At 44.5% G+C, this 17531-nt stretch overlaps 1 protein-coding gene across 3 annotated transcripts in view; it reads left to right on the plus strand.

Moving 5' to 3' along the window:
* LOC124034121 (aminopeptidase O (putative)) overlaps window positions 1-17531 on the plus strand; it is a 122524-nt gene that overhangs the window by 87165 nt on the left and 17828 nt on the right. For all 3 annotated transcript variants that reach the window (XR_006838524.1, XM_046346872.1, XM_046346873.1), the window contains exon 14: window positions 16233-16349. Coding sequence is in view for 2 of the 3 variants with exons in the window: in XM_046346872.1 (XP_046202828.1) it covers window positions 16233-16349 (117 nt within the window). In the remaining variant the exon portion in view is untranslated. The remainder of the gene's footprint in view (window positions 1-16232; window positions 16350-17531) is intronic.

Here is a 17531-nt window from a genome sequence, read left to right on the forward strand (position 1 = left end):
GAGAGAGAGAGAGCAGAGAGAGATCCTTCTATTGTAAGTGTAGTGAAATATACCCTTATCAAACATATTAGCAGTATGCACGAAGCTGTAGGTAACAGAAGTCTCTCTCTCCTCTCCACTTAGTTGACGATATCCATTGTAGCAGTGGTCCGGACCATGGTCCATTGACTAGAGGATACTGTTGCATGGGAAGCCGAGAGGCTTCCCTAATGTTAAAACAACGTCCGTTTCACTGATCTCTCATATATAAAGCACTTCACCCCAATAAGAATCTGTTGATTTAGCATTACACGTTTGGCTAGGAATCTCTTGAGCGTGTGTGTATGTGCGCCTCAATGGCACACTTGGGTCAGGCCTGGCCTTATAAACCATAAATCAATCCAATGCTGATTTATTGAGTCAGTTTACATACACGACACACACACACACAACTGTAAAGATGCAGGTTTTATTTGAACTGCGTAGACGTATGCTTTATGTAAGCTGGTAATTGGTACAGCACCTTCCTCTTTATCACACTCCAGAGTCTGGCCTTTAAAAAGTAGGGCCTATCATTAATGGAATGTTATAAAAGGGTGCAAAAGGCATAATATGTATCACTGTTTGTGAAATGAAAGGTACAGTGTTTTATAGTACGGACAGACTGTCAGAGATAGTGAGATTGAAAGAAAGTATGGATCTAGACAGAGAGTTGATAATATCCAGAGAGAGAAAGAGACGGAAAGATAGAACGAAAGATAGAGGTACCTGTCTGTGGTGTATTTGTCTCATTTATCACTCAGCAGTAGGTCTGGTTTTTGGGGGGCATTTGAAGCTCACTACCTGTCTCATCACTCCACAGGAGATGTGTGTGTGTGTGTGTCTGGGTGTGTGTGTCTGGGTGTGTGTGGGTCTGGGTGTTTGTGTGTGTGTCTGGGTGTGTGTGGGTCTGGGTGTGTGTATGTGTGTGTGTGTGTGTGTGTGTGACTCCCTGTAGTGATGTGTGCCCATCCTGACATGTCTTTTAACGTCTGGCAGTCGCTCAGTATAATGCCACTTTGTGCTTTATGACTCTCCCAGGAATACACACACACACAATGGTGAGACATTTCACTAAAATGGAAAAGATGTCAGAGGGAAACAGAGGTACGTTCACACACACACACACACACACAAACCCACACATACACTGAGGTAACATCTGTGTCTATTCAACAGCTCAATCACAAGAGTTCATATTGGATTTATACCAAACACCAATTTGACACATAGTTAATTGTATAGGACAGAGAGTGGTTGGGTAAATTACATTGTGTGTTTTGAGTCATGCTCTCTGTAAAGCAGCCAGTCTTCTGTTGGAATCTGAATCAATACGTTCACATAAAACCTAAAGGGGTGATTCAGGCATCACCTCATTCACAGGTTTTCATGGGGTACAGTATGTAGTGTGTGTGTGTGTGTGTGTGTGTGTGTGTGTGTGTGTGTGTGTGTGTGTGTGTGTGTGTGTGTGTGTGTGTGTGTGTGTGTGTGTGTGTGTGTGTGTGTGTGTGTGTGTGTGTGTCTGTCTGTCTGTCTGTCTGTCTGTCTGTCTGTCTGTCTGTCTGTCTGTCTGTCTGTCTGTCTGTCTGTCTGTCTGTCTGTCTGTCTGTCTGTCTGTCTGTCTGTCTGTCTGTCTGTCTGTCTGTCTGTCTGTCTGTCTGTCTGTCTGTCTGTCTGTCTGTCTGTCTGTCTGTCTGTCTGTCTGTCTGTCTGTCTGTCTGTCTGTCTGTCTGTCTGTCTGTCTGTCTGTCTGTCTGTCTGTCTGTCTGTCTGTCTGTCTGTCTGTCTGTCTGTCTGTCTGTCTGTCTGTCTGTCTGTCTGTCTGTCTGTCTGTCTGTCTGTCTGTCTGTCTGTCTGTCTGTCTGTCTGTCTGTCTGTCTGTCTGTCTGTCTGTCTGTCTGTCTGTCTGTCTGTCTGTCTGTCTGTCTGTCTGTCTGTCTGTCTGTCTGTCTGTCTGTCTGTCTGTCTGTCTGTCTGTCTGTCTGTCTGTCTGTCTGTCTGTCTGTCTGTCTGTCTGTCTGTCTGTCTGTCTGTCTGTCTGTCTGTCTGTCTGTCTGTCTGTCTGTCTGTCTGTCTGTCTGTCTGTCTGTCTGTCTGTCTGTCTGTCTGTCTGTCTGTCTGTCTGTCTGTCTGTCTGTCTGTCTGTCTGTCTGTCTGTCTGTCTGTCTGTCTGTCTGTCTGTCTGTCTGTCTGTCTGTCTGTCTGTCTGTCTGTCTGTCTGTCTGTCTGTCTGTCTGTCTGTCTGTCACTGAGTGCTAAAACATGTCTGTGCTGGTACTGATTGAAGAGCTCACGGGACCCTCAGACTGCCCTGACATAATTATCATCCCTCATACACCACACACCAGGGTAGGGCTTAATTCAGAATTTAGTTTAGAATTATTGAATTGAAGTAGTAAACAGGATACAGAATTGCAATTTGAATGAAAGGAAATACAATGGAATTAATTGAAATTAAATGAAATACAAATGCCTTCTATTCTATATTAGGTGTAGTCTATGCAAATATCCGTTTTGGACATAAAACATAAAAAAGGATATTAAATACATGCATTAGTTTAACCCTCAGGTGAACCCTGAGCCATTCAAAAAGAAGCCAAACAAATTAAAGGGTTGATGGAAATATAATTGGCTATTCTAAGCATTCTATTCTAAGGTCAAAAGAGTATATGAACATTGTTTCCAGAGAAAAGGGATATATTATTTGGTATGTGGAAGTGTAATCTGTCAGATTCAATGAAATTCATGTTCTATAACTGAGTGGGATTTATTTTAATGGCACTGAATTAAATTCTACTTCCTGTGTGTGGCCAATTTAATTCTAATTTCCTTTTTTTTTCAAATTTTGGAGTCTTTTCCAAAATTCTAAATTGAGGCCAACCCTGATATACTTAAGTGATAATGCCAGAGATGCCCGGTGTTTGGAGGATATATTTGCACAGGTGTGTTCGTCTCGGGCCGGGCAAACCATGCCAATATATCCGCCACCGGCTTCAAGGACATTATCACTTTTATACAACGGGTTACCAACATATTCAAACAATGATTGACATATTTTCATTTAAAAAATAATATTATTTTGATGAATTTATTCATACTATTTCATCCTTCCACAAGATATAGTCCCGAAACAAATCTAGGGTTGCTACCCAAGCCGGCTGGTCGTTCGTTCTATAGGTTCGGTTGCCAGAGACGCGACCAAGTCGTTCAGTCTTTTTGTTCTGTAGCTATGGACGCGACCCAGTCGCTCGTTCTAAATGTTCTATTGCCATACTGGCTGGCAACGTTCTTATCCCTTGTTGCTAGCTAGCCAACTGTGGCTAACTTGCAGTCACGTCAAACAGTGCAGACAATAACAACAGTAGTTGCATTTGTTTAAGCTGTTTTCTAGTGACATTTCTTTGGACACATAACAATGAGCTAATGAGGCATGATTTCTCCTGGCATAGAAAATGTGCTCTCTCGTTAGGACACGGTGGTTCAGAGGAGCTAGACAACAACACAGCTAACACAATAACTTTAAACTGAAGCTGGAATGACTGCAAACTAGCTGCACTTAGTTTCATTTGGCCTTTTTTCAATGACTTGTCTTTGTAATATGTCCATAAAAATGATGCCAGCTGATTCATGATTTCGACTGGGGGAGAAACGCTGCCTGCCTCTCTCTCGTCCCGAATCCCGACATGTTCATCACTATGGGACAGCTGGACATCGAATTTGAATATTGAAACCATGTTGCAAATGTCGGAGAGACAGACAGTAGGGTTTTTACAAATCTCCGCTGTTGAAAATGATGTTTGTCTAAAAAAATGGCTTTTTATAGCGGAGATCAAGTTTATAACTTCCCTGCCTGGGCTGATGAGACAGTGGATTGCGCAGTCAGATGGAACAGAGTAAATATGCATTTTAAGGTCATAGCTTTAGCCGGTGGTAACTTGTGGACTAGACACAGACTGGAATGCGGTTTTAACCAATCCGCATCCAGGATTAGACCCACCTGTTGTATAAACACACACACACACACACACAGAGTAATGAGAGCTTTATGTTACTGGGTTCATAGACGCCAGGGATTATGCTTCCCGCACATTAATCCAATAACTACATGTCTTTGAGATCTGAGTGTGTGTGTATCTGTGTGTGCATGTGCTGGCACTCAGGCAGTCTAACTCAGGCAGTCTAACTCAGGCAGTCTAACTCAGGCAGTCTAACTCAGGCAGTCTAACTCAGGGAACTTTGATGGAGGCAGAGGCCACAAAATCTGAACTCATCATGGGGGACTGCAGTGGTTCGCGGGTCTGCGTACCCACATCCATACGCACACATGCTGTCAGAGCCGGCCCTCGCCTTTTGGGGGCCCTAAGCAAAATGTAATGTTTACAGTTCATTTCCGGCAGTTCTACACGTTTTGCCAAGAGAAAATGTTGCAGTTTTAAAGCAAGTTTGCCGCAAATCTACACATTTTGCCATGGGGCAGAGATAAAATGGAGCAATTTTAAAACAAACTTCATGCAATTCTACTGCTTTTTGCCATAGGGTAGAGTGGAATGTTTGCAGTTTTGAATATGATATCAGAGTGAGAGTGACAACCAAAATCGATGGGGGCCCCCCAGTCTATCAGAGTGAGAGTGACAACCAAAATCAATGGGGGCCCCCCAGTCTATCAGAGTGAGAGTGACAACCAAAATCAATGGGGGCCCCCCAGTCTATCAGAGTGAGAGTGACAACCAAAATCAATGGGGGCCCCCCAGTCTATCAGAGTGAGAGTGACAACCAAAATCAATGGGTCCCCCCGGTCGGTAATTCAACCACGATTACTACAAGTTTAGATAGCTGGACGCAAGACTAACTTACAATCTGAAATGTTTTTGCTGACATGGGCAATTGAGTGACTCTCTGTGACTTACATAATACGAGATAAACTGTTGATGCACAACCACATTTTGAAATTGTGCCTTGTGAATTCTACTATCTGAGTGGGATGGGCGTCAGCCGCAAGCTCTGGCTCTCCGAGGGTCACGTGTTCAATCCCACTGTTTTTTTTCTCTCTTTTTTTTGTTACCCTATCCCAAACCGTGACCCTTAACTTACCATTTAGAATGAATGCCTAAACTTAACTGTCAAGTTACTACTGTTGTAACCCTCTCCTAAACTTAACCGTCGAAATTTGACATTTGGATTAACTTCCAAGTGTAATGTTTGGAGAAACGTCGGAATCTGAAGTCAAATAGGTAAAAGTGTGAGATCTTGTTGATATAGCAGGGCCCATATGGTTCTGGTCAAAAGTAGTGCGCTATAAAGGGTATATACAGCGCGGTTTGGGACACAGTCCAGATTGATACATACCACACACAGAGATCAAACATGGGACACCCCATTTCCCAGCTTCCTCTGTGGTCAGGTGCTCTCTAGTCAAAGACAGGCTGGAAAACTGGAAGCAAACCAAACACGCGCACACAGACACGCACATTCCAAACCACGACCCATTATGCCAGACGTCATAGAATCCAAGTCTGAATTGAACGCCGGGCTGTGCTTTTTCCGTCAGAATATCATGTGTTCTTTTCCTCTGCTAAATTGGCTGTGGTTGTGTGCCATTATGATGTTATGCTATGAGAAACCTCTGTCTGTGTGGATCACTTCTCTGGTGGATATAGACGAATAGAGGAAATGGCGTCTTCATCCAAATTGAATTGAGCTGATGATGATGTATCAGAGTCCAGTTCTACCTGGTCTTCTCTCTGGGCCTCAGCACAGAGGCGTCATGCCCATAGGGGGAACAGGGGAACGTGCCCCCCTCAGATTTTTTTTTGTTTCTCTGTAATACTACTAGCCACATAGCAATTTCATGAAGTTGGCTTTTAGCTAGTGCAGATAGGTTCCTAACCTCATAACTAGCTACCAAGAAGCCATTTCAGGCTATCAATCAAGTTAAAGTAGTTAGCTTGGCTAACTATGTTAGCTGGCATACCTGCTGGCAAGGTTGGTAGACTTTAGAAAAGCAAGCAATAACTAAATGTACTGAATAAGACTCACATTCCTTTCAATCTTTTGCCCAGATTTGAGCAAAGATGCATAAAAGCATATTTAGTTTCATTTAAAAAAAAGGCCCACCGGTCAGGACAGCTAAAGTGTTATTCTTAGATATTTAGAAAAATATACATGTTTTTTTAGATTGAATTAAGCATAATGATTATGGCTCTCGATTGCAGGAAAAGCTGTTTCAGGTGTTTGAAAAATGCTAAATTGTCCATCTTCCAGACTGTGTGGCCCGAGCCACTCCTCCGGATCATCCCCTAGCCACCCTCACATACCTATTAGACTGGGCTCACACTTCCTGGTTATAATTACCCATTATTGAAGACGATCTCATCCTAGATTTTCTGTCATTGATGATGGCAGGTTTGGAGTAGAATTGTGGAGAGGGGGGGGTTTAACAGCAGTCAGTATGATCAACAAGCTAATACTTTCAGTCTGTAGTGTTCTATGAATTGTGAACTGACAAACTTGTCCTCTCGATGTCCTCTGTTCCTGTCTCCCAGTCGTGTGGGTGTTTTGAGAATGTCTCTCAGTGGCGCGTGACTTTCTTGATGTGAGCAGATATCTGGGCTTAGTCTGTCTGTCTTTCTTTCTCTCTCTCTCTCTCTCTCTCTCTCTCTCTCACACACACACACACACACACACACACACACACACACACACACACACACACACACACACACACACACACACACACACACACACACACACACACACACACACACACACACACACACACACACACACACACACACACACACAGAACACATACCTCCGTCAGCTCAGACACATGAATCCAAACGCCAGGGTTCAAACAGGAGGCACACACACCCCACGCACACACACCACACACACCGCACGCACACACGCAAGCAGTTCTCTCCCTCTTTCTTACTCTGTCTTTTTCTTGCTTACTCTCTCTCTCTCTCTCTCTCTCTCTCTCTCTCTCTCTCTGCCTTTCTTTCAATAGGGACAGATCATATCTCTACAGGGTAGGGGTCGTATCAGTGTATGTGTCTTTCACCCCTATTGTTCTAAACATGTGGCTAACCTCCAGCTTCTTAGCTCAATGAATTCCCTTTTCAATTTACAAATGGACTTAGTTTCCATGCCTTTGTGTGTTATTGAAACACAACCCTCATACGACAAGGTCAAATTACAAGATAACATGCCAATTTTATGTTGAGTGACCAAGTTACTTTGTGTGTTTTGTGTGTGTGTGTGTGTGTGTGTGTGTGTGTGTGTGTGTGTGTGTGTGTGTGTGTGTGTGTGTGTGTGTGTGTGTGTGTGTGTGTGTGTGTGTGTGTGTGTGTGTGTGTGTGTGTGTGTGTGTGTGTGTGTGTGTGTGTGTGTGTGTGTGTGCCCCCGCATGTATGTGAACCCTCACTGACTATTTGTCCGTCTCCAAATAGCCCTGATGACTTTTTTAACCAGGAACCGTTTGTAGCTGAGATAATATTTAGTCACCCTCCACAGCCATAGTATCCTTCTGCTGGGCGGTCACTGTATTTCACAGGGATAATGTTTAGACACCACCCTTCCACGGGTCTACCTTGCAGTCAAGATTAAGCCAGTACAAATGGCTGGAGGAAATTAAACCTTGAAGCTTTGCTATTATTATCCTATATAGCGCACACGTTCCATACATTGAGTGTGTGTGTATGTTTGTGGGCACCTGTGGGTAGGTGCTTTCTGAGCCTTGTGCGTAGCTCTGAATACTCTCCTTTCTTCCTCCCCTCCTTCTCTTGTCTTCCTCATACTTCTCTTTGTCTAAGCTAACCTCCAGATGTTTGTATTTGTCACCACTGGGCCCATTCTCCTCTCTCTCTCTCTCTCTCTCTCTCTCTCTCTCTCTCTCTCTCTCTCTCTCTCTCTCTCTCTCTCTCTCTCTCTCTCTCTCTCTCTCTCTCTCTCTCTCTCTCTCTCTCTCTCTCTCTCTCTCTCTCTCTCTCTCTCTCTCTCTCTCTCGCACACACACACAGCGGCTCTTTTGTTCTGGTCCACGTCAAAGGCATCTCTGTATACTTGCGCGTAGACGTGCCTGTATTTTGAAGACCGACCGGTTTGTTTCTCCACTGGGAAGAGAGGAGGAGAGAGGGAGGAAAGGAGGAGAGGGAGCCTTTCACAGCGGAGACGTTATGCAGACTGTGGTTTGTGGCGAGGCACTGAGTGGCAGAAATTATTGAAACTTACACAGGTTTGCGCGCACGTGTGACTGTGTGTGTGTGTGTGTGGATGTGAGGTTTGAAAAGGGTTTGTGAGAAGGACAATTGTGAAATTGCCCCGAAGCTGAAAACTGAAAACGTATCAGTAGGCCAATGGCAGTAGTTTGAAAGGCTTTGCTTGCAGTTAAGGTTACAAGTCTGAACATTAAAGCTGGTGCAGACACACTTCAGAAGCTAGTGTTCACATATGTGTGTTTTCGTATGTGTTTGTGTGTGTGTGTGTGTTCTCAGCTGCTGTGTGTTATACAGGGTGGGCCGCAGTAGCTCTTCTCCAATCAGGCAGTGGGCCTAGGAGGCTCTAGCCAATCACAGAGCAGCGTTAGGTCACAGGGGGTTGAGAGGTGAGAGAATGGGTGAGGCTCTGGGGGTACCTCCCAGAACAGTTGTGCGGGGAACCTGGTCCTGAGGCCACTCCAGGGTAGAACGACTGCCCCCTCTGATTGAAGCCACGGACGATCAAGTCCGACAGCGGTACTGCAGGCATTGTTTGCAGAAAACCGGATCCCCAATTATAGAGAATGGAAAAATGTCAATCTTTGTGGTCAATCTTTCTTGTAAAAAATGTAAAGACAATCATGGTACCAACAATTTCTTCTAATACACCAGATGTCCTTGAAACAATTATTAAAACATTGCGTACATGTGAAGTTATGAGGATCATTTAGTTGCTAATGTAAATCTACAGTACCCCGGTCGGCATTCAACTTGAGTTAAGGATCCGCATGCTTCGGTTCGGCTGGCGCCTATCGGAACTCGGCTAGGTGAGCCAAACGAGTGTGCTCTCATATTCCCTCAAAAAACCTTCGCTTGAAAAACGAGAAAAAAGCACCAATAGTACTGTTTGTCCATTTTCAGACGCTGTAGCCAGTATACACTTCCTCAAAATAGAACAAATCCATTTTAAGATACCAACAACAACAACAGACACGTCACAAAATGTTGTCATAATATATGCACAAACTGCTCAAACTGTCTCGAATGGGAAGCATAAATAGTTTTAGTAAATGGTTTAGTAGTTTTAAGTTCCTCGGCGTACACATCACAGACAATCTGAAATGGTCCACCCACACAGACAGTGTGGTGAAGAAGGTGCAACAGCTGCCCTTCAACCTCGGGAGGCTGAAGAAATTTGGCTTGTCACCCAAAACCCTAACAAACTTTTACAGATGCACTATCGAGAGCATCCCTGCGGGTACAGCCTTGTACGGCAACTGCATACCCTCCTCAACCGCAAGGCTCTCCGGGGCAAACTACCTGCCCTCCATGACACCTACAGCACCCGATGTCCCAGGAAGACCAAATACATCACCAAGGACAACAACCACCCGAGCCACTGCCTGTTCACACCGCTATCATCCAGAAGGCGTGGTCAGTACAGGTGAATCAAAGCTGGGACAGAGAGAGTGAAAAACAGCTTCTATCTCAAGGCCATCAGACTGCTAAACAGCCATCACTAGCACAGAGAGGCTGCTGCCTACATTGAGACCCAATCACTGGCCACTTTAATAAATGGATCACTGGCCACTTTAATAAATGGATCACTGGTCACGTTAACAATGCCACTCTAAATAATACCACTTTAATAATGTTTATATATCTTGCATTACTCATATCACATGTATATACTGTATTTTATACCATCTATTCCACCTTGCCTATGCCAATCAGCCATCGCTCATCCATATACTTACATGTACTTATTCTCATTCGCCCCTTTAGATTTGTGTTTATTAGGTAGTTGTTGGGGAATTGTTAGATGACTTGTTAGATATTACTGCACTGTCGGAACTAGAAGCACAAGCATTTCGCTACGCTCGCATTAACATCTGCTAACCATGTGTATGTGAGCAATAAATCTAATTTTATTTTTGATTTTAAACAAGCGGATGTAGCACTGAGCTACTGTAGGCTGCAATGTCACTTCCTGGAGTATCTCAAACGGCGCATGTTATGTCTCCATGAGACGCCATCTTAACCGACTTCATTTGGTTTCAAAGCGCTATTGAGGCGTCACATAAGAATGATGGTGTGACGTGGTCAATGGCTTTGTCCATTCATATATACCGTCAAAGGGTCACACTGATCACACAAACACGCATGAAACACGCATGAAACACACATGAAACACGCATGATACACACACACATGGTGGTGTGATGCTGTGGGGTGATGCCTATTTTATTTATTTTTATTGAACCTTTATTAAAGAATATATATGAATATAGGACAAAACACACATCACGACAAGAGAGACAACACAACACTACATAAAGAGAGACCTATAAGATGACAACATAGCATGGTAGCAATACAACATGACAACAACATGGTAGCAACACAACATGGTAGCAGCGCAACACATGGTACAAACATTATTGGGCACAGTCAACAGCACAAAGGGCAAGAAGGTAGAGACAACAGTACATCACGCGAAGCAGCCACAACTGTCAGTAAGTGTCCATGATTGAGTCTATGAATGGAGAGATTGAGATAAACTGTCCAGTTTGAGTGTTTGTTGCAGCTCGTTCCAGTCGCTAGCTGCAGCGAACTGAAAAGAGGATCGACCCAGAGATGTGTGTGCTTTGGGGACCTTGAACAGAATATAACTGGCAGAACTGTTGTTGTATGTGGAGGATGAGGGTTGCGGTAGATATCTCAGATAGGGGAGGGGGGGGGGGGTGTGAGGCCTAAGAGGGTTTTCTAAATAATCATCAACCAGTGGGTCTTTGCGACGGGTATACAGAGATGACCAGTGTACAGAGGACTATTGAGTGCAGTGATGTGTCCTATAAGGAGCATTGGTGGCAAATGGTAAAGAACATCTAGCCGCTCGAGAGCACCCTTACCTGCCAATCTATAAATGATGTCTCCGTAATCTAGCATGGGTAGGATGGTCATCTGAATCAGGGTTAGTTTGGCAGCTGGGGTGAAAGAGGAGCGATGACGATGTGTCTATGGAGTGGATTGACAGTGTATGGTAAGTGTCGTGAATGTCCCATAGTGATAGCAGGCGTCTCTTTGCTAGGCCCTTCTTGTCTGTCCCTCCCTGCTAGATAAATCAGCAGCCTTGTCTGCGGATGAGACACTTTGTGTGTGCTTCTCACAATCAGGCTTAGCATACACTGCAAGCTGTGTTGGGGGGTTTATCCTTCTAATCAAGATAAAATGTCAGACACACACATACACACATGCGCGCCGCATTTAAGCAGCTCAATCCCAGAGCATGTTATGATTGTGATAAAAGCAGACCATCCCGGAGGAGAGGGGAACAGAGAGTGATATCACAAACATGAGGGGCATCACTCTAAGGCATCCGCTATCTCTAAGGTGACCCAGCTGTGATGTCATCAGCACAGATTGATATCAGCACAGAGAGTCGGCTCTGGTTCCCCGGGCTGAAAGTCCAACAGAGAGTCGGCTCTGGTTCCCCGGGCTGAAAGTCCAACAGAGAGTCGGCTCTGGTTCCCCAGGCTGAAAGTCCAACAGAGAGTCGGCTCTGGTTCCCCAGGCTGAAAGTCCAACAGAGAGTCGGCTCTGGTTCCCCGGGCTGAAAGTCCAACAGAGAGTCGGCTCTGGTTCCCCGGGCTGAAAGTCCAACAGAGAGTCGGCTCTGGTTCCCCGGGCTGAAAGTCCAACAGAGAGTCGGCTCTGGTTCCCCGGGCTGAAAGTCCAACAGAGAGTCGGCTCTGGTTCCCCGGGCTGAAAGTCCAACAGAGAGTCGGCTCTGGTTCCCCGGGCTGAAAGTCCAACAGAGAAACACGTGACTCACTAAGAAGAACCTTTCCCTCTTGTTGTTCACTGTTTGCCCAATCATTCAATGAATTGTATGAATTAAAAAAAATATATATATATTTCACCTTTATTTTACCAGGTAGGCAAGTTGAGAACAAGTTCTCATTTACAACTGCGACCTGGCCAAGATAAAGCAAAGCAGTTCGACACATACAACAACACAGAGTTGCACATGGAGTAAAACAAACATACAAATGAGAACTTGTTCTCAACTAGCCTACCTGGTTAAATAAAGGTGAAATAAATAAAACATATTTTTTTTAAATCAGAGAAGTAGTTGGTGAACCAGGCGAGGCAATCATTTGAGAAACCAAGGCTGTCGAGTCTGCCGATGAGGATGTGGTGATTGACAGAGTCGAAAGCCTTAGCCAGATCAATGAATAGGGCTGCACAGTAATGTTTCTTATCTATGGCGGTTAAGATATCGTTTAGGACCTTGAGCATGGCTGAGCTCCCATGACCAGCTCTGAAACCAGATTGCATAGCAGAGAAGGTATGGTGAGATTCGAAATGGTCGGTAATCTGTTTGTTGACTTGGCTTTCGAAGACCTTAGAAAGGCATGGTAGGATAGATATTTAGGTCTGTAGCAGTTTGGGTCAAGAGTGTCCCCCCCTTTGAAGAGGGGGAATGCGCGAACACACACACACACACACACACACACACACACACACACACACACACACACACACACACACACACACACACACACACACACACACACACACACACACACACACACACACACACACACACACACACACACACACACACACACACACACAGTGAGAGGCATCCTGCTTACATATGATCTATAATTCAATAAAGTCACCTCTCCCTATGTGGGGGGAAATCTTGCTGAGAGGGGCCAGATAAATGAGAGGGTGGGGAGGGAAGGAGGAGGGGAGGGATGGAGGTCGGAGGGGTAGTCAAAAGAGATTGACTAACAATAAAGCTAGAAATGGGGAAAAGGAAAAATGGAGAAAGAGTAACTCTAGTACCTGAGGCGGGGGGGGGGCTGAGGCGTTTAGCCGCTGGTGCCAGAGAGCTTTTACGAGTCTGCGGTCAGACAGAAATAAAATTCAATGGAGCGACTGAATGGTCTGTCACACACAAACACACACACATGCACGCACACACACACGCGGTTGAATGGCCTCTGAGAAATCACTGTTGGGTTTTATAATGTCACAGTGATTCCACATCTCCATCACCCATAATGCATTGTAACTGAACTAGCATTCTGAGACACACACACTCAAATTGCTGTAAAGGAGGGAGGGATATGGACAGCAGGGAAGAGACATACAGCTCATTGAAATGCCAATGTGACTTTGTACCTATACGGATATTTCGGGAGATGTTGGTAGCAGTAACGTTGATAACAACCACATGATTTAAGCGTCAGAACTATGTGGATGCCACGATAGCAGTGATTCTCTCTCTCTCAACGAGCTATGACAGAAGAGGTGTTTTAAGGGGGAGAAAAAGATTGAGAGAGAGGGGTGGAGAGGTAGAGAGAAAAGGTCAAAGATAAAGAAGCTCTCGGTGTCCCTGACACACACACACACACACACACACACACACACACACACACACACACACACACACACACACACACACACACACACACACACACACACACACACACACACACACACACACACACACACACACACACACACAGGTTGCTTAGTGTGGTATCCAGTGTCGTTGCCATGGAAGTTATGAACGATCACAGGATTCTTGTCTGTCTCTCTCCGTCCGTCCGTCTGTCTGTAATAGCAGGAAGGTTTTCGGAGTGTTATTACACTCAGCTACTGTTCTATTACTGGACATGTTTCAGTTGGTAAAGCATGGCTTTAGGTTGTGGGTTGTGGGTTCCATTCCCGGTGTCATATGTTACAATATTATCACTATCTTATGTTAGTGTGGTTATTGCTCTGGGCGCTCCCATCTGACGTAGGGAGACATGTCTTCTTACAATGGGGTATTCAATGTGCCACTGTGTGTGAACACGCCAGTCTGTATGTTTGAGATCAGTGGATATCAAATCCCATTTCACTGACCTCCAAAACAGCAAGTCATCCTCCAGCAAGAATGATAATGATGATGGTTCTCCTAATCCAGAACCAGGCGTTTGAGGCTGATGAGGCAGAAACACACCATTAGACAAGGCTGGGGGGGGGGCTTCATGGTTGGAGTAACCACTTTGGAGAGGGGCGGAGACATAAGCATGAAAATATGGGGGAGAAAACAGAGGGTTTAAACCAAGCCTCTCTTAAATGGCCATTGCTCTTCATGCCACTCTGAGTAGTGTTAGTAAGTGTTTGTCAGTGTATTTCTGAGTAGGAGTTGTGGAGGGTTTTGATAGGTTGAATGGAAGGATGGATGTGGAGGAGTATGAAACAGACAAGCAAGACCAAACACATTACCTCACTAAGTGGTGCTGTGTGCGTGCGTGTGCGTTATCGGGAGGGGAAAAGGTGATCTCCCTGCCTGGGAACTCCCTACCCTTGGAGAGGGGCGCTGAGGGTGGCACCACACACACACACACTGGTTGATCTCATGATTGGGTCAGGGCTGAGACTAACAATAGCCCCAATAGTTCGGTGTTGAGAGCATTTTCCCACTAGAGTGGGTAACCTATCCTCTATCTCTCCCCTACACACGAAGCTCACGTGAACCGCTCACACAGACAGATAGAGAGAGAGAGAAATGAGGGGTTTTATGACTGGATCACGCCTCTCAGAGACCCTTCAAGATGGAGGGACCGAACTGTTAGCTCTCACAAAATGGAGGAGTAGTGAGGTGAGGAGAGCAAGACAGAAACAGGACAGATAGAGGTACAGTAAGAGAGAGAGTATCCACATTAATTTACTGTCAGTTTATAGGCTGTAGTTGCTTGACTTGAGGCTTTGAATGGGATTCTCTCAGACCAAACAATGGTTAAATACTCCCTGTGTTTGAAATGGAGAACTTTCTGGTAGGGCAAAAGTTCTCCTGGTATTTCCTTACCAACAGTTTGTTGTGGATAAGAAAGATTGACAAAGGGAGGAATGCAAAGGAGGGGCAAAAAAAGAGAATACATTTAATGTAGAAAAGGTGTGTGTGTGTGTGTGTGTGTGTGTGTGTGTGTGTGTGTGTGTGTGTGTGTGTGTGTGTGTGTGTGTGTGTGTGTGTGTGTGTGTGTGTGTGTGTGTGTGTGTGTGTGTGTGTGTGTGTGTGTGTGTGTGTGTGTGTGTGTGTGTGTGTGTGTGTGTGTGTGGAGAGGGAGCCAGTTCCAGATCATAATGTGATAATGGAGTAAGAATAACAGCTTGGCCTCCACCCATTTATATTCACACACACACACTGCTCCATTATCACATCGGTCTCTATGGAGCCTCCTTTATTTTATCCCAGAGAGGAGGAATATGTGTCTTGTCTATCCCAGGGAGAGGCAGGCAAGGCTAGGCACAGCTCACAGCACCATGGGGGTGTCTCTCGGGAAGTCCTCTTTTAGAATACCACATAACACAGCATTAATCAGCACTATCCCAACAGAACAAATGTAGAAATGAATGTGTCTAACATATTCTTTCTTTAATCTTCTCTTTACTGTCTTCCCCTGTTCAATAGTCTATTCAGTCATGGGAAATCTGCTTTATTTTTGTATCAAATTCTATTTAATAGTCGAAAAGCTTTGGGCCTCAGCAGAGAACAACTTCAATCAAAGGAGTTCCTTCTTTGTGACCGTGTTTCTGTTGAGACGTTCGCAAGACTCATCGTGTCTCTCTTCCTCTTTCTTTTCTTCTCTTGTTTCACTCCGTCTACAGAATAACTGATCTGCCTCCCCCCGTCTCCTTCACCGCTTCAAACGCTAAACATTCCCCCACCGTTTCCCTTATATTCTGAACATTTGCCTTGGCATTATCTTAATATTCTGCAGATTTAAAAAATAAATAAAAAACGAGTTTCTCTTTTTGTCAGTCTTCATAACCCATCCAAACAGATTGTTTGCTGAATAGAGACTGATATTAATGTGTTCCGGTGTTATTCATAAAATACCCCTCAAACAAAATGAAGTCAAGTAAATCATACTGACGTTGTCGATCATGTTGAGACCCACAAATGTTGAGACCCACAAATAACCCCTCCTTTCTATTTACGTTGCCTAGGTGATGCCGGAGCAGCTGGTGTTGCTTTTGGAGATTCTGCTGGAGGAGGCGGAGCTAAGTGTGACATCACTACGTACGATCAAGAGAACCTACGATCTACCGAAGCAGGACGCTGAGGTAACACTGCACACACAAGTGGATATAGTATGTATAAGCTGGAAGTAGAAGCCTAAGTATTGATGTAGTTTACTCCAGGGTTAGGGGACAATAATATATTTACGAATATATATATTTAAAATAATACATACTGTACCAGTCAAAAGTTTGGGCACACCTACTCATTCAAGAGTTTTTCTTTATTTTTTTTACTATTTTCTACATAATAGAATAATAGTGAAGACAACAAAACTATGAAATAACACATATGGAATCATTCTCTCAACCAGCTTCACCTGGAATTATTTTCCAACAGTCTTGAAGGAGTTCCCACATGCTGAGCAATTGTTGGCTGCTTTTCCTTCACTCTGCAGTCCAACTCATCCCAAACCATCTCAATTTAGACAGTGCCGGAGAAGATGGCTGACGTTTTACATGCTCCTAACGAATTGTGTTTTATATTTTTTATTTTAGCTTATTTTGTACATTATACTGGTGCTTCCATCTCTTATGACCGAAAATAAGTTCTGGACATCAGAACAGAGATTACTCACCACGAACTGGCAGAAGCTTTTTTTCCCTATTAACGAGTCTGACAAGCCCGACGTGAACGACATACTGCTTTTCCGGGAACAGGCCCAAATCCCCGTCATTTGCGTGAAGAGACAACAGAGAAAAAGAGGACGGAGGTCGGGCTGCCTTCTGAGAATTTGTAGGCGATCGAATAAACCCCCCGTCTTCCGTTCTACTAGCTAACGTGCAATCATTGGAAAATAAAATCAACGACCTACGAGGAAGATTAAACTACCAACGGAACATTAAAAACTGTAATATCTTGTGCTTCACGGAGTCGTGGCTGAACAACAACATTATTAAGCTGGCTGGTTATACGCTGTATCTATCTAGAGAGTTTTCATCTGTATTTTTCGTAGCTGTCTACATTCCACCACAGACGGACGCTAGCACTAAGACCACACTCAATGAGCTGTATACTGCCATAAGCAAACAGGAAAACGCTCATCCAGAGGCGGTGCTCCTAGTGGCCGGGGACTTTAATGCAGAGAAACTTAAATCCATTTTACCTAATTTCTACCAGCATGTTAAATGTGCAACCAGAGGGAAAAAACTCCAGACCATCTTTATTTCACACACAGAGACGCGTACAAAGCTATCCCTCACCCTCCATTTGACAAATCTGACCAT

This window comes from Oncorhynchus gorbuscha, linkage group LG04, assembly GCF_021184085.1.
Source record: "Oncorhynchus gorbuscha isolate QuinsamMale2020 ecotype Even-year linkage group LG04, OgorEven_v1.0, whole genome shotgun sequence".
NCBI lineage: Eukaryota > Metazoa > Chordata > Actinopteri > Salmoniformes > Salmonidae > Oncorhynchus > Oncorhynchus gorbuscha.